This window comes from Anguilla anguilla, chromosome 4, assembly GCF_013347855.1.
Source record: "Anguilla anguilla isolate fAngAng1 chromosome 4, fAngAng1.pri, whole genome shotgun sequence".
NCBI lineage: Eukaryota > Metazoa > Chordata > Actinopteri > Anguilliformes > Anguillidae > Anguilla > Anguilla anguilla.
In genome coordinates this window covers 24675327-24692968 of record NC_049204.1, presented here as the reverse complement: position 1 = coordinate 24692968, position 17642 = coordinate 24675327, and the positions used below count along the sequence as shown (strand labels likewise).

The following is a 17642-nucleotide window of genomic DNA, read 5'->3' as shown; positions in this document are numbered from 1 at the left end:
ATTATAATATGAATGCATTGAGAACAGGCCACCTGTATATAAAGACAGGCTTAATACTTAAAAACCTCTTTCTGAAAGACCAAAGAGGACTGTCATTTAATGCCATACTCCTTTGACATTCCCTTAATTATTCCCATACACTGGACTTGCTTTGATATTTCCAGTTCAAGTGCATTATTCCAGATGTGCTCAGCTATTCATTTCAAGGGGGAAAGCCAAGTTAGAGGACGCAGCGGAAATAATACATTTCATATGCTTACAATCACACGGTACAAAGACAGCACAAGCAAACTGGGATACATCCACAAGGTGAGCAGATGTCAAGCAGAAAGACTATGAACAGAAACTTCACTCAAAAGAATGGAAAATGTGCAATTGCTTGTAAGCATTGTGGTAAGAAGCCTGATCACAAAATGACTACAATTAAGGTGGCTTGTTATTGACGTTTCTATATAAAATATAATCAGCAGGAAAAATGCGCCTCTCGAAAACCAAATGAAGCGAACTGGCGGCTGCCAACTGGGTCAGGGCAACCCGGTTTCCTGCACTCGACCTTGACCGCCAAGCTCAGGTGGATTTTTACTCAAGCATCGCTTAAATCTCTCAGAACCCCAGGACTCAGTCTCTCTGCAGTCTTTACAGATAGACCAGTGATCTGAAACCCCAGACCTGGAAGGTCACTGCATCCTTTCAAATCAGCTGCAAATTTAGGCTGCAAATGTATGGAAACAGGGTATTGTAGACTCATTAGCCAATCAATAACTTCAAAAAAAAAAAAAAATTGAATTGCCAAGAAGTAGTACACAGTGCAGCCCCCCAGGACTGGGGATGGAGACCCTGTAATGAGAACCAAAGATAAGCCTGCTGAGAGGGAACAGACAGACAGGGGATCCGTCACCAATCCCATGAGCCTCTCCATTCCAGCGACTGCAGGTTTGCAGAGTAAATATGCACACTGTATCGGCTAAATCTGCTCACATAGGTCATGCCCTGCATTTGGGTTAAATGATGCACCAAATTTCCGTTACTAACTTGGGAGAACACTGCGCTCATTGTCCAACATGGCACTGTTTATTCTGAACAGAGAAGTGCTGAACACATTGGCCCAACTGCTTATAAATATTTTACTGTAAAGTTCACAGAAGCCTGACTTCTTGTTGGATAGCAAGTCATTCTCACTCACTCTCCTTTTATATTTGTCATTCAGTAGTGACTAAGAACAGACGCATTGAGTACGGTTATCAGTTTGGCAAATAATTTGTTGGAATTTGAAGAAAACTTGAATGAAATTAAATGGTTTCATTTTAAATGGTTCTAGACTCCTACAAATGTAAGTTCTATGCAAATGTTGAACACAAGTCGCATTTATTTTAAGACTTTCGTGCATTATTTTTTGCATTAATGCAAGGCAATTGTCCTCAAAATAATCATTATTACTATAATCTATTTGAAAAATCCTCTGATATGGACTCTGATAAAAACTCTCTGATCCAATATGTATAGTACTACATAAAACAATGAACAAAAATGAACAACAATGAACAAAAAACTTCCATGTTTTGGATTTTTTTTTTTATTACTAAAATTGGTCATTCTTTCTCTAAGGCAGTAGTTATGTCCACAGGCGTCAGTCTCACAGTGGATAAAACAGCATTTAACAAAAGAAAAATCATCGTTCTGCTACAGATCTCATGAAACGTCTGTTAAAAGTATACAAACAATAAAATGCATAATGACGCAGTAATTACCCCTTCAAGTTCAAAACTATCCGAAAGTGACTAGTGTAATTGGCGGAGTTCGTCACTATTTACATCCACAGATCAAACTTTGTGTAAGAAAATGACACATGTAATTGCTTTAGTTTCATCTAAAAAACAAACAAAAAAAAAAACTTCATATCACCACCTTCATCTCCTACGTACTTTAAATATGTGGCTGGTTTTTTGAGCGAGTCCTTCGTGCTATTTCGAGCTAGTGGTCGGGAAATTAAATTTTTTTTCCAGCAGGCGCTCTGAGAATGTGATTGTCACTCATGTCAAAGAGCTTCACCAACGATCGGATATAAAGTGCTCCGCAGACCAGTGATGGACAGAGGAAGGACAGAAACTACAATCCTGTCAATATCACACACAATTCACCTTTGACAATACACTTCATTTTAAATTACTTTTACACTTCTGAAAAATGTTTCTTGCTGTCTGAAGGGAAAGCAGTTTCACGTAACCTCTCTAAATTAATAGACAAAAAAAGAACGATTTTACATAAGCACTAGTCACAAGCAGACTCTTTGGTAATCAAAATAAAAACATACATCTGCCGTTAGAACAGATTGGTGACAATTAAATCGCACCTAGTACCAAGTATATCAAAATGATTACAATGACTTGTAAAATATACACTAAAACAATTACAATGTACCAATTCATAACCCTCACAACACTCTTGACAGAGAGATTAAAAGAGACACAAAACTGTACGTACAAGGTATTCCTTCATCGCCATGACCAGACGGTACAGCGGTCAGACCTCACAGGTTTATACCGGAAAAACCCTGCTTTCTGTGCTGTCAGAGAACTCGCCTCAACTCACAGTCTGCTCTTCCCCTTTGGTCCAAATGGGCAAACAACAAGTCACGAGGAACTAATCCCCTAAAGACCACCGCAAAGAAACGTCACCCACCTTTTGGGAACCTTCATCAGTTAAGAAAATACTTACTGCCAAGCTTGGACATCCTTACTTCAAAAATAATTATAATAATAAAAAAAATAAAACAGGACTAGGCTACTCTTCACAGGAACATTTACATCAGAGCTTCAGACTTCATAAAGTATATACAGTCGGGTCAAACGCACAGAAATGTTACATCAAACAAAATGATCACAGTGGAAAGGAATGCCCACGTGTTCACAGATTTTTCACGTTGGGGAATTCGCTGGGGTAACTGGGGCGTTCAGGTATTTCAACTTTGGCAACTTTGACCCTGCTTCGCTACCTTTGACTCTAGTACCATCAAGGAAAGGAGAGCATTTATCCTGTTCAGTTCTGTACAATGACATATAATGAGATATATACACATAAATATATTTTCTCATCTGCACCCTAGATGCATCATCGAAAAAATAAAATAATAAAACCATCATTTCCTGGTGAATGGCTAGTGGAACCCAGCGCAGCTATAGTTTGTCTACACCCGCCAGTTAAGTCCTCACCTACCAGTTTAAGTGTACATTGACCAGTTTAAGTGTACACCTGACAGTCAAAGTGTACACCTGACAGTCAAAGTGTACACCTGACAGTCAAAGTGTACACCTGACAGTCAAAGTGTACACCAGGTGGAAATGGAATTTGATGAGGGGACAAGTATAAAATGGCTGGAATTTAAGACTTAAGTATTGATGCTTATGCAAACAGAAGGGCTGCCCAAATAGAGAACTGGCATTCACTTCAGTCACGGTTTGAAGCGGTGGCCCAGTGACGTAGCACTGCCTGGTCATCACAGTGTCTTTATTTGGAATGGTACAGGTGCCATGTTGTGCCTTGCTATGGTGCGGCACGATGATTTCAATGTTTGGCTTTTCGCATACCGTGAGGAGACAGACGGGACCCAGAACCGCTGCGATTAAAATGGACGATATCGCTGAGGCTAAGTGAGGAAATGACAGACCAATGACTGTGGGGCCTCTCAGTTCTGCTGCACTCTGAAACCCCTTTCCCATTCATTCATGATGAAAAAGCTACCCTGAAGCTCTGATTTTACTCCCTGACTCTGAGAGCTCAGGATAACTATAACAGCACAAGCCTTTTAAGACCAGAGTGCATTTAGAGACTTGGGTCACAAACAGTGCCTGTCATCATTCTTCAGAGGATTCTAAATACTTCATGAGTCAAATATTTATTTCAGCACAGCTTCTTCTGACTACCGCTACAGGTTTAAGATCTGCTGGAAAATATTTCGTAAGGCTTATTGTAAAACACAAACGATGCTGCTGGCTGGTGTCTGGGAAAGTTTCCTCGAAACTAAACGGCTTTCTATAAATTCTGCATATAAAAGGCTTTTGACTTGCGGGAACCTTCTTACTTAAAACCATGTGCACATAGCTGCATTATGACCAACTAGGAAGTTTCATGAAGACCAACAAAGAAGGGGAAAAAAGTATCCCCACAAATCCAAGGTTCGTTTTTATCAAAATCAACTGCCGCCTCATCGTTTTTAGCGAACGTAAAATACCAAGGAAACTGAGTTTGTTCCTTTTCCTGCCTGCCCATTCATGTTCACACTGTGCAAAACAGACACCTGTCCAGGCAAATGAACACCGAGTCAACGCTTCATTTAGGGATCCTTTCTTAACAAGCGCATCTTTCTCGCCCATGGAGCACTAGGGGAACCCCCTTCATAATACCAATCCACCAGGAAATATCTCCATCTTCCTCTTTTGCGTACCACTTTTAACTTCTTTTTTTTTTTTGGGCTGAATTTAGAACAGGTGCCAGTATCTGAGAACAGGACATAATAAAATACATTCATGAAAAAATAACTGTAGTAAAAAAAAAAAAACTCTAAAAATACATCTATTTTGGTACCTCATGGATACTTCTTTTCTTTTTTTATGGGGAGCGAAGCAAATAACTCTGCTCTCTTATTAGATATCAGAGGCCCCGCCCTTTTGGTCCTGGCTCTGTCCCATAATGCCTGTGGTGGGGGGGATGGAGTTCAGAAAAAGATGACGTCCTCCTTGGCCACGTCCTCCGTGGCGGTGTAGGCCGGGGGCGTGTTCTGCAGTGCGCTCTGGCTGGGCTGTTTGGGGACGCTGCCGCTGTACGCGGGCTGGGGGTCGGGGTGGCTTTCCGGAGGGATTGCAGGATCTGCCCGATAACCAAAGAAAGGATCGATGAACAGATGCAACTCTTGCTCTCAGTAAAAATATCTACATTTTATATAATCCATTCCTATAAAATCCACTACCGTTACAGCAGTAGTGTTGGGCCGCCATCAGAATGCTCTGTTTCTCAAACCATTTAAGGGGTAAGATCAGTAACACAGGATTAGAATGTTCTTTTTTGCCATTTTCTCCCCAAATTTAGTCGTAATACCAATTCCCCGTGTGTATCACACAGTCCTGGTCGATGCGCTATCCTCTGTCGGCCTGGGGAGGGCGTAGACTACCACATGCCAGCCTCCGATACATGTGGAGTCGCCAGCCGCTTCTTTTCACCTGACAGTGAGGGGTTTCACTGGGAGAGCGTGCGGAGGTCACGCTATCTCCCCCAGATCCCCTCCCCACTGAACAGGCGTCCCGACCAACCAGTAGGAGTCGCTAATGCAACGATCAGGTCTCCCACCCGCGAACACTGCCAATTGTGTTCATAGGAACAACTAACCAAGCCAGAAGTACCGCTGCCAAGGATTGAACCCCGGTCTCTGCGGTGGTAGGCGAGTGCCTCTACGCTACCCAGACGGCCCAGGATTAGAATGTTATTAGTTCAACATTCTAATGCTGATGTCACAATCACTACTGGTAACACAAAGCAATGGAGTTATAGAACACTGAATCAGAATTTTGAAAGAAAACAAAAAACATTCCAAAAAAAAGCTACTTTTCGAAGGACTAATTGTGATTTATAGAGAGGTCAGACAGTGGACCTGTCGGTTGGCTTTTACCTGGGTGGGAGAGCTGGAGAGGACTCACAGATCTCTTCGCTCTTAAACTCCCGTCCTCTCTCCCTGACAGCTTCAGAGGCAGCATCTGCTTCATGTCCACAGATGCTGTTATAGGACAGAGGGAAATTACAGATGGAGTTATAGGACAGAGTAAAATTACAGATGCTGTTATAGGACAGAGGGATCTTGGATCTATTGCTTTTCCGATATCTAATTTACACCATCACATGCAACCTGCCCAGCACAGCTGAGACCAGACAGGAACTGGCTTCTAGCAAGCAGGCCAACTGGCTGCTAGTTGATTGGCCACCACCACTCCTTTGACCTTTGACAGTTTCTAAACAAACGCTGAAAATCTACAGTCACACCACACAACTCGATAAAATGTACAACCGCAGTGGAAATGAAAGATAAAATTTTTTAAAATACACTAAATATGCTACTGACCACAACCAGACAGGGCAACATTACAGGCTATTTATACTGAGGTCCATACTGAAATCATTGTACCCCCTGGTTATAAATAAACTACAATTATTTTATTACTGCAATATTATGTTTCATAAGTTGTACCCCAACGAGAAAAACAAAAGTTGCCGGATTCTGAATGGACCTGATACATGTGCTGTATAACAGTGATGTAGAACCCATTTGTAATGTTAGTTGAAATTCATATGTAGATTTATAATGTAAGCAGACAGATATAACCCAGCACCATCGAGTTTCCCCAATCATGGCATAACATCTGATAACCCTGCAGCTTTCACCATGCTCAGTTTATCCCCCCACCCCCCCTAAAGGAGCAGAGGGGCGTGTAACAGCACACAGGCAGCCGGCAGAGCCGGGTTGCCAGGTTGTGGTTGCCAGGTTGGGGGCTGGGGCTCTGACCTGAGCTCTCGGAGCGCTGCGAGCCCTTGGCCCTGCCGCTCTTCTCCCTGCCCTTACTGAGGGCGGCCAGCTTGGTGGGGATCTGCTGCTGGACGCCGCCCTGCTTGTGCAGCTGGTTGGTGGTGCTGATCAGGTGGATGGGCACCTCCGTCTTCACGGGCGCCGCGTTCCCGCTCTCCCGCCGCTCCAGGTAGTCGCCGGGGGCGATGGACAGGCTGGACCGGACGTGGGGAGGCTTGGAGGTCAGCGCCAGGTCGCCGGCCCCGCCCATCAGGAGCTCTCCGTTGAAGCTGGATGACAACGGCAGGACCTGGGGTGGGGGGGGGAGACAGAACGCGGACGGTCAGATGGGAGCCGCTAACAGCGCCGTGCCCCAAAATGGGGGCCAACCGTGCGAGCGGGGACCCCGCCAATCACGGCGAGAGGGGACCCCGCCAATCACGCGAGAGGGATCGGCTTTGAAGCCAGCGCCCCTCTCAGCGGGGACGAAGCGCATAGCCGACGTGCCGTTGAGGAAACACAATCCGCTCGGGGGCGCGGAGTTTACGGGATGAAAGGGAGAATTAAAAACACATGCTTCTCTTTCTGCAGTCTGTGTTTTTTTTTTGTTTTTTTAAACACCTTTGAAGTGCAGCAGGAAGCCGGAGGACAATGCACAGGAGAGCAGGGGAAACACAAAGCCCTTCACACAACCGGTAGGTAAAACCTGCCAGGCCGTCAGACAATCAGATACGGCCAAATCAGCGGGGGGGGTGACATCATCGGCAGTAAACAGTGCCTGCACTGTCTGAATCATAACTACCTTGAATCAAAGGGGGAGGGGAGGGAAGTGATGAACTTGCACGAGTGTTTACAGGGTGCAGGCCTTCCATATCCCTGCATGAAACTGGTTCCTCTCCGCGTGCGAAAAGCCCAGGCAGCCGGGCCTGGACGGGGACTGAGCAGGGAACCGGAGCTCTAGGGTTACTCGCTGGCGGGATGTGATTGACGAGGTGCCCTGGGAGAGCAGCGTCCCCCCCGGGGGGCTGCAGTGACCGGCCAATGACAGCCGTCCGTCTGGGCGGGGCTAAATCGCACCTGTGCGTGCGCCTGCCCTGGGGCGGCGCACAGCGAGAGCGGGCCCGCGTGGGTCTCGGGGCCTCCGCACACAGATGTGTTATTGTTCTCTCGCGGGGCACCTCCCCTAAGTACAGGGTTACCGGGGCACCCAACACCAGGGGAAGAAAGGCTCTGCTGACATCACATAAACAGTTTGTGTTGGCCGCATTCCAGCGGCGGCATTAATGACAGAGGGCTGCTGGGTAATTATATGTCGCGGTTTCCCGTCTTCAGAGCCCCTGGGTGCTTATCAGCAAATATTCATTTGGACCTTTTTTCCCCTCTTTTTTATTTTTAAACAGAGAGCAGCACCCAGAGTACCCCTCAGCCTTACGAGAAGTCGCTCCTGAATCAAAAGGAATCGCAGCTGAGAACCATTTTAATTGGCTGAGCTGAAGAAAGAAAATTAATTTGAAAATTTTACATCAGTCATGGTAACAAGAAGGGAAGCAACAACCGCAAACCCAAAAAATGCAGGGCGCGCCGTGACAAAGCACCTGGATACCGGGGGCTTTCTGAGCGACCACCAAACTTCCGGCCCCAGGGCATGCTCTGCGCGATCGGGGGGTTTCTGCACTGGCACTGCGGTGGAGAGGAGAAGGTCTGCAGGCAGCCCAGCACAGAGCCGCGTTGTTACCGCAGGCAGGAAGTGGCAGAGGGGGGCAAGCCCTGGCGCACATCGAAAGGGTTCAGAGAAGCCCGCCACGCGCGACTCGGCATCCGGGCGGCAGCACGCGGCAAAACCGCTCAGCACAGGAACCGCCACCGACTCCGGTCCTCGCTGTGCACATGCGTAACGCTCGAAAACGTTTAAGACTGCGCCAAACGCCCAGAATAATTCTCTACAGTTTCAGAGTAGCGGGTCTGTTGCGTCTCGCTCGCTATTCTGTACGCGCAGTTTTTCCACACCGCCTGCTCACTGAGGAATGACTTCCCCGGTCCCGCGGTTCACAGGGACCGGAGCTTGAGGTGATTTTACTTAAGCAATACGGCACGGCAGACCGTGCAGTATCGTGAGTACAGTCAAGGCTCCAGGGGTGTTGTGGGAAATGGAGTGCTGGCAGCCGCCTGCAGCTGTATTCACGATACAGCACAGCGTCCCGTGCCGTATTGCATTTATAAAATGGTTAGAACACACAGGTACAACCGATGACGTAATATTATTTATTTTGTGATATCATTCGTAAGTAACCGTTTGTGTTTACGAACAGGCTGTTTGAATAACTGCTACTGTATCGGATTTAAAACTGTAGAACGAGGTCTCAGCCAATCAGCATCAAAACAACGCGTTTTATAAAGTCATTTCTTGCGATAAATTCCCAGGCTCTAGAAAAGCCTGATTCACTTCCTGTGAAAGATAAGGACACACACACTGCTGCTATTTATAACACACCCTCTGGTGCCAAATATTACAGCTACCAGTGTTGCAGCATTCATGTGGCACTTCAAAGGAAAGCAAATCAAACCGATAGCATTTCCACCGAACAGAGGCATACTTTGAGTAGAATTTCTTTTCACAAGCGTTCTGCTTGGTTGCCTTCTTTGGGTAACTGAAATACTCACACACTGGCTGTGTATAATTTTCCGACACACCATTTCACGACAAAGCACTGTTAACCATTTCTTGCTCCGCACAGATACACAGGTACCTGGAGCTGCTCTTCGCAACTTAGCTAATCTACTCCAAGGTTCCACAGAAGACCCTTCTGCCACGGTTTCTATGGTTACTGTCTCCAGGGCAATAGAACAGGATGAAATGAAAGCCTGCACCGCACTACGACTTGCAGAGACTTGCCGACTTCCATATTCGTACATATTTCTGAAAAAGCGCGAATCCACGGCAACATACAGGATTGAAGCCGAAGGTGGTTAGACAGTTTCTGAACACACCAGAGCGAGTAATGATGTCTCCTCATTATATGTCTACCTATGAAATCCGGTCGCAGTTCAAAGACACATTTGTCCGGAGCATAACTGTGACCCGTGAGGGGGGGACAGAGGAGGGTCACGAGTGTTGCCTGACCTGACAGGCGAGATCTGATCTTGTATGTGGCGCCTCGTTTAATTTTGTTGACTCCGAGATCAGTATCGCATTTGAGAAGTCCCACAACAGTCCGTCAGCACGAGAAACAGAGAACAGAAAACCGGGCTGCCGTGAAAGCCGTGTCTGTCGGGCGAATTAACCGCTACGTGGCAGGTAATCTGTGTCAGCTGCACCATCGCAAGCCCGTCAGAGAGGGCTTTGTGTCAGCCACGCAGCGGCTCGGACGAGCCCAACGTCTCCAGCAGATACGCGCAGAGCTAACTCGATAAGAGAGGCACCGGCCCGTCTCTGTCCCCACATCACGGGGCGCCATGGGGCGCCAGGCTACGCGTCGGCTCGCCGTTGGCCGTAGCTCACGAGCGGCGGGAAGCGACCGGGTCAGCCACACGTGACGCAGCCGAACGCGTCGTCGCATTACCTCAGACTGCGCAGCGCTCTCGGGCTGCGCCTTCAGACCCAAACAACTTAATCTGCAGCCCGCGCTGGGCCAGCCTCAGCGGCGCATGGCGCATGCTGCATGGCGCATGCCGCAGAGGACCAGCCTGCAGGTTCGGGCTGTCCATCCAGGAGATAAATCACACATCTAAACGGGCAACAGTTACAGGATTTGCTCTCCTGAAGTCAGCTGCATGCAAACAATAACCACACCCTGACAAAAAATAGTAATCTTCCGAGGCCGACGCACGGGGGATGAAAGCCGGTCCTTCACCACTGCACATGAACCTCTAACCCGTGTTTCACAAGCGTTTCACAACTCTTTCCCCGGGTCTGATAAGGGTTTGAGCTCGCTCAGAAAGATGGCGATAACAGACGTGTGTGGGATTAAGGTTTTACAGCCTGTTCCTGAAACGACAGCTCCCCCCCCCTCTCCTGGCCTCGTACTTCCTGGAGCTCACACAAAGCAGTGCATTGAGCGCTGAAGGGGAGAGCGGAGCACTTCCTGCCCGCGGGCGGGGGCGGGGCGGGGCGGGCGGGTATGACCGCGGTCGCGCGGCGCGGTCGCGGCGTCTCTTTCCCAGGCTGCTGCCCGGGCTATCCGGCGGCCCATCGGTAAACAGGTCTTGCGAGACGGAAGGTATCCTGGCGGAGGGGTGGCAGGCGTCCAAGCCGGCCCCCATTCTACCTGACAGAGCGCCATTGTCCGCCGCGCACAGCCCAGGCCTCCTGATGTTTCAGAGGCCCGAGCCTGGCAGGGAGGAGCGTGGGAAACGGCTGCACTCCCGCACCGCTGCTCCACTCTCTGCCCCTCACGCTCAACACACGTGTGTGCAGAGCTGCGCTATGTGGTCTGGAGAAGGCCTCTCAGTGTTCAGTGCTGTCTTACGTAGTCTGGAGAAGGCCTCTAACAGTGTTCAGTGCTGTCTTATGTGGTCTGGAGAAGGCCTCTCACAGTGTTCAGCGCTGTCTTATGTGGTCTGGAGAAGGCCTCTAACAGTGTTCAGTGCTGTCTTATGCGGTCTGGAGAAGGCCTCTCACAGTGTTCAGCGCTGTGTAATGTGGTCTGGCGAAGGCCTCTCACAGTGTTCAGCGCTGTGTTATGTGGTCTGGAGAAAGCCTCTGGAAGTGTTCAGTACTGTGATATATATGTTCTGGGGAGGGCCTCCTGCAGTGTTCAGTGCTGGTGCTCCTGTGTGATAAGGAGATAATTCTGGGGGACAGAAGAGGCTAAAGATGTGTTCAGAGCTGGGATGGTGTTAACCACATTTTAATTCAATAACTGAATCAAAAATCAATACAATGCACATGAAAATTTCCAATAATGTATTATGAGGATTTTTGTACTTATAAACAAATTTCAGTTCATTTACTGAATTGACTGAACTGAACTCAAGATGATCCCAGGCGTTCAGAGCTACATTACCAAAGGCAGAACCTCAGTGTTCAGCACTGGCATTCCTAACACAGTGTGCATAGGTAAATCATTATGGGAGAGAGAGGGTGTGTGTGAGAGAGAGAGAGTGGGTGAGAGAGAGAGGGAGTGGGTGAGAGAAGGAGAGAGAGAGAGAGAGGGTGTGGGTGAGAGACGGAGAGAGAGAGAGAGAGAGGGTGTGGGTGAGAGAAGGAGAGAGAGAGAGAGGGTGTGTGAGAGAGAGAGAGAGAGAGAGAGAGGGAGTGGGTGAGAGGAGGAGAGAGAGAGAGAGAGGGTGTGAGAGAGAGAGAGAGAGAGGGAGAGGGAGGGAGGGAGGGAGAGAGAGAGAGAGAGAGAGAGAGAGAGGGAGAGGGAGGGAGAGAGAGAGCGAGAGAGAGAGAGAGAGGGAGTGGGTGAGGGAAGGAGAGAGAGAGAGGGTGTGTGAGAGCGAGAGAGAGAGGGAGAGGGAGAGGGAGAGAGAGAGAGAGGGAGAGAGAGAGAGAGAGCCCACCTGTGGATCCAGGGCGAAGAGGCCGGGGTTGGCGATGGTCTTGTGCTTCTTGAACTTCTTCAGCTGCTCCAGGCGCTCCTTCTCCTTCTCCACGGCGCGGGTGGAGTCGCGCAGCCGCTCCAGGTCCTGCTGGTACTTCTCGCGCTGGCGCTCCAGCTCCTGGCGCTCCTCGGCCAGCCGCGCCTCCAGGCGGCGGCACTCCTCCTCGCGCTGGCGGAGGCGCGCCTCGCTGGCCTCGGTCTGCAGCCGCTGGCGCTGCCGCTCGCGCTCCCAGCGCGCCTGCTCCTGCCGGTGCTGGCTCTGCAGCTTCTGGAAGCTGGCCAGCTCCTCCCGCTGCTTCTCCAGGTTCCGCTGCTTCTCCTGCTCCAGCAGCACGTTGCCGCGGTGACGGCCGGGCCGCTCCCGCTCGGTCAGCGAGGCCCGCTGCAGCTCGATGTGGCTGTCCTGCTGGGAGATGATGGCCTGGGGGTGTGTGGGAAGGGGGGGGGGGGGCACACAATGGTCACATGGTCACGTGATGTCACCACCTTGCTACGGATCCTCATTCAGCGGAAGCGACTTTCGCCGATTTGGCAAATACGGAACTGCAACGGCGAGTCTCACCTGCAAGCTGTACAGCCTCTGTGACAGCATCAGCACCCGATCAAAGAACTACGAAATCAGAAAGGAACAGGCAATATTAACATGACGGGCCCCTCAGCTTCTCCAAACCAGCAACCTTCACCACAAGATGGTGGTTCAGCTCAACAGAACGGAACAGAAACAACGATTCTGCCCACACCTGGCTACCACGGCAACCGCAAGCGGAACCACTCAAATTCCACTCAAAATTCAACGTTGCATTACTAAATATTGAAATTTATACATTATACAATAGATATACAATTCCGTAAACCTCATTTTTAAAACAGACCATGTCGTTTACTACACCCGCTACAGAATAATAGCGTTGTATCGTGTGCTTGCACTTTCGCACGCCTGAGCCAGGCTGGGGTGCAGCGCACAGCGATCACAGCAGCATGTGACTGCCGTCCGCTCAGATGCGACTCCAAACCCCAAGTGGGATTAAACCCACATTCCTACCTCCGCCTCGGGGAAGGAGTTTGACCAGATGGGGTTCCAGTCTGCTGGAGAGGCCTCGCCAACCTGGGGGAAGGACAGGTACACCCGTTTAACGAGAGACAGACGCTAACGATTAATCCATCCATTATCTGACCCGCTTATTTCTGGTCAGGGTCGTGGAGGGGCAGAATCCTATCGCAGCAGGCACTGGGCGAGAGGCAGGAATACACCCTGGACAGGTCCCGAGTCCATGGCAAGGTACACACATCATTCACTAACACACTCATACTGACGGGCAATTTAGCCTCTTCAATTAGCCGAACCTGCATGTCACTGGACTGTCTTTCCCCACACACCCGGGGATCTTCCCGCTGTGAGGCGGCAGTGCCATCCACTGCACCACAGTCCCACCCGCCAACATTTAATAAATCATCCTACTGTATCTGCCAGGGAAATGTGCACGAGGAGACACAGGCAGCATCTAAACATCTAAAGAACACTGACCCAGTTCTGCATCAAGCTGTGTAACACAAGACGGAGTGATCTCATCCACCGGGGTTTAAAACTAAAACTGAGGGCATGGAAAGTTCCGAGGAGATCATCAGATTCCCCTTATCGCCGTCAACGGCAAGCACGTTAGCATGGCCTGTTTGTTGTGCGAGATAGACTGTAACCAGGGTGGAGGAGTCCATCAGATATGTGACACGGCCTGGCCTTCAGGAGGAGTCAGGATTAAAGGGCAGGAGAGGGGAGGGGAGGGGAGGAGGGGAGGAGAGGAGAGGGGAGGGGAGGAGGAGAGGAGAGGGGAGGGGAGGGGAGGGGAGGGGAGGAGGGGAGGAGAGGGGAGGAGGGAGGAGGAGAGGGGAGGAGAGGAGGGGAGGAAGAGGCAGGAGGAGGGAGGAGGAGAGGGGAGGAGAGGAGGGGAGGAGGAGGCAGGAGGAGGTCACTCACGAACTCCTCCAGGCTCTCGGCAGCGCAGATCTCCTTCAGCTGAGGGTCGGAGCTGGCCCTCTGGCTCCTCTCCCGGGGGGTCTTGCCGTCCCTGCTGTAGGTCTTCTTCACGCTGCCATCTGCAGGGAGGGAGGCGTGTACAACACACACTGTGGGCGGAGCTTAAACGGGACAAGCCACAACACAGGAGCGGCTTTATCACACGCACTGATAAAGCGCTGTGCTCGGGGAGCTGGTGAGCCCACTGTGTTAAACTGCACTGTTCCCACTTCAGACATGATTGTGCATAATGCAGACAACCAAAAAGGCTGTATTTATGAAACATAGACTTGCACATACATAAAGCTTCATACTTATATGCTTTCATGCACAACATATTAACTTTATTTATGAAACATAGACTTCTAGACATGCTCAGTCATGGAAAGCTTATATTTAATAAATAAAATGAATGTTCTGTGAATAAAAGCGTGTAGCGCACTGGAAGAGCTCCACAGTGTGCTCTGTATAAAAGGGTATAGTGCACTGGAAGAGCTCCAGTGTGCTGTGTATAAAAGCGTGTAGCGCACTGGAAGAGCTCCACAGTGTGCTGTGTATAAAAAAAGCGTGTAGCGCACTGGAAGAGCTCCACAGTGTGCTGTGTATAAAAGTGTGTAGCGCACTGGAAGAGCTCCACAGTGTGCTGTGTATAAAAGTGTGTAGCGCACTGGAAGAGCTCCACAGTGTGCTGTGTATAAAAGCGTGTAGCGCACTGGAAGAGCTCCACAGTGTGCTCTGTATAAAAGCGTGCAGCGCACTGGAAGAGCTCCACAGTGTGCTGTGTATAAAAGCGTGTAATGCACTGGAAGAGCTCCACAGTGTGCTCTGTATAAAAGCGTGTAATGCACTGGAAGAGCTCCACAGTGTGCTCTGTATAAAAGTGTGTAGCGCACTGGAGGTGCACCACAGTGTGCTGTGTATAAAAGCGTGTAGCGCACTGGAAGAGCTCCACAGTGTGCTGTGTATAAAAGCGTGTAGCGCACTGGAAGAGCTCCACAGTGTGCTCTGTATAAAAGTGTGTAGCGCACTGGAGGTGCACCACAGTGTGCTGTGTATAAAAGCGTGTAATGCACTGGAAGAGCTCCACAGTGTGCTGTGTATAAAAGCGTGTAGCGCACTGGAAGAGCTCCACAGTGTGCTGTGTATAAAAGCGTGTAGCGCTCTGGAAGAGCTCCACAGTGTGCTGTGTATAAAAGCGTGTAGCGCACTGGAAGAGCTCCACAGTGTGCTGTGTATAAAAGCGTGTAGCGCACTGGAAGAGCTCCACAGTGTGCTGTGTATAAAAGCGTGTAGCGCACTGGAAGCGCTCCACAGTGTGCTGTGTATAAAAGCGTGTAGCGCACTGGAAGAGCTCCACAGTGTGCTGTGTATAAAAGCGTGTAGCGCACTGGAGGTGCTCCACAGTGTGCGGTGACTCAGCCTGAGGACAGAGCTCCAGGCCTTACTCTTGCTGAGGACGCCGGTGCTGCTGTCGTAGCCCCCAAAGGTGTCCGCTCGGCGGGGCAGCACCCCCGAACCCTGGCCCTGGCTCTGGCCCTGGCCCTGGATCTCCTCTGGACGTGGAGCGGAGTCTCTCACGCCAGACAGCAGGAGGTTCTGCAGGTTCTCCACTGGAAGAGGAGCAGAACAAAAACAGACCCTTAATCTGCAGGACTGTCTTTCCACAGAGAAACCAGACCCTTAATCTGCAGGACTGTCTTTCCACAGAGAAACCAGACCCTTAAACTACAGGACTGTCTTTCCACAGAGAAACCAGACCCTTTAACAGCAGGCCTCTCTTTCTACAGTAAAACCAGACACAAATACTGCAGGATGGTCTTTCTACAAAAAAAACAGGCTCTTAAACTACAGGCCCTTCAACAGCAGGACTGTCTTTCCACAACCTTCAATGTCTGACAAAAATTTTAAAAAATACATTAATAAGCTTTGTAAAAATCAACTATTATTTAAAAAAAATATGTAAATAAAAACATGAAATACTTAAATCAGAACATAAATATCCTCCCAAATGATTAAATATATATTGTTTGCTTATTGAAAATATATGAATAATTATCCCAGAAAGTCACTTCACTTAAACCATCTGAATGCTAATGAGAAAATAAAATATTTATAAAGGAGCAGTAATGTGTTGGATTACCATAAAACACACACTTGAAAGATTTGCAAGAGCTGGTATTCACAAATAAAATTCCAAACACGACCGTTTCTGGCTCAGGTCTGGAAAATAGGGACTGATGCTGCAACAGCGACTGCAACACGCAAGTTAACAAAACGAGCGTGAAACAGGCGTCCCACGGACTGAAGTATGCGTACTTGTATCAGCTGTTCAAGTGAAGCCGAAATGTTTCCTCTTGCCAGCGCGGACGCCCTACCTTCAGTGATGGCTCCCTTGAGAAGCTGCTCCCCCTGCTGGAGATCGGAGGCGTCGCCGCGCAGCAGCAGGCGAGAGTGGGAGCCGGTGTCCTCCAGGCCCGCGATCACCTCTGCGCAGTCGGCGAAGATCTGCAGCTTCTCCGTCAGGCTCTGCGCTATCTGCGCATCCTTCTGGCTCAGGCGCTCTGAGGACACAAAAACGAACAAAAATACATTCATTAATAAATGCTAATAAAGCAGCTGTACACCAACAATATGACCTAATACTGTTGCATAAAGAACACATTCAAAAGGATCGTAAAGATCATTCTGGATTCAGAAAGTCTCTTCGGCCTGCATCTCCCAGTGTAAAAGTTAATTTAAGCTTAGCGAGAGTAATCACAATAATAATTTCATAGCGATTTTTAACAAGGTTCGTGGTACCTTAAAACACCAGTAGCACAGAGACAGTAAGAAAATGAAGACACTGTTTAAGACTCAGCCCAGACTTGCACAAGAGAAGGACTGACAGACTCTCAGACTGAAATGAAGCCTCAAGATGAGGAGCAGAGGTTCAGACACGAGGGGTCAGTCCTGAACACCAATCAGCCCAGGCCCCGCCTCCTCCCTCCGGAGCCTCACCCTGGATCTCTTTGAGTCTGCTGGCTCGCGCCGCCTCCTGCTCACTGAACAGCCCCTCCTCCATGTGCGGGCAGCTGTGGGAGAGGGAGGCAGAGAGAGGTCACAGAGGGGCCTGCACACTGCTTTCACTGGCCTACCTGTACACTGGGTTTATCTGCACACTGGGCCTGCTTCCACTGAGACTACAAGCACACTGGGGCTACCTGCACATTGGGTTTACCTGTAAACTGGGGCCTACCTGTACACTGGGCCTACCAGTATACTGGCCTACCTGCACACTGGGCCTGCTTCCACTGAGACTACAAGCACACTGGGCCTACCAGTATACTGGCCTACCTGTACACTGGTCTACCCACACACTGTGTCTACCTGCACACAGGGTTTACCTGCACAGTGGGGCTACCTGCACACAGGGTTTACCTGCACAGTGGGTCTACCTGTACATTGGATCCACCTGCACACAGTGTTTACCTGTACATTGGATCTACCTCCACACAGGGTTTACCTGCACAGTGGGTCTACCTGCACACAGGGTTTACCTGCA

The 17642-nt window shown here is 49.4% G+C and overlaps 1 protein-coding gene across 6 annotated transcripts in view; it reads right to left on the bottom strand.

The window, feature by feature from the left end:
• Positions 1–1550: 1550 nt before the first annotated feature.
• The window catches only part of arhgef18b (rho/rac guanine nucleotide exchange factor (GEF) 18b), a 60079-nt gene continuing 43987 nt past the window's right edge, over positions 1551–17642 (bottom strand). For 4 of the 6 annotated variants that reach the window (XM_035412760.1, XM_035412756.1, XM_035412757.1 and 1 more), the window contains 10 exons: positions 17099–17172; positions 16477–16662; positions 15547–15711; positions 14063–14181; positions 13133–13195; positions 12653–12700; positions 12050–12511; positions 6548–6857; positions 5660–5764; positions 1551–4863 (listed from right to left, as the gene is read on the bottom strand). In XM_035412760.1, the coding sequence (XP_035268651.1) occupies positions 4712–4863; positions 5660–5764; positions 6548–6857; positions 12050–12511; positions 12653–12700; positions 13133–13195; positions 14063–14181; positions 15547–15711; positions 16477–16662; positions 17099–17172 (1684 nt within the window). In that variant the 3' untranslated portion in view covers positions 1551–4711. The remainder of the gene's footprint in view (positions 4864–5659; positions 5765–6547; positions 6858–12049; positions 12512–12652; positions 12701–13132; positions 13196–14062; positions 14182–15546; positions 15712–16476; positions 16663–17098; positions 17173–17642) is intronic. The other 2 variants (XR_004764718.1, XR_004764717.1) reach the window with 2 other exon arrangements.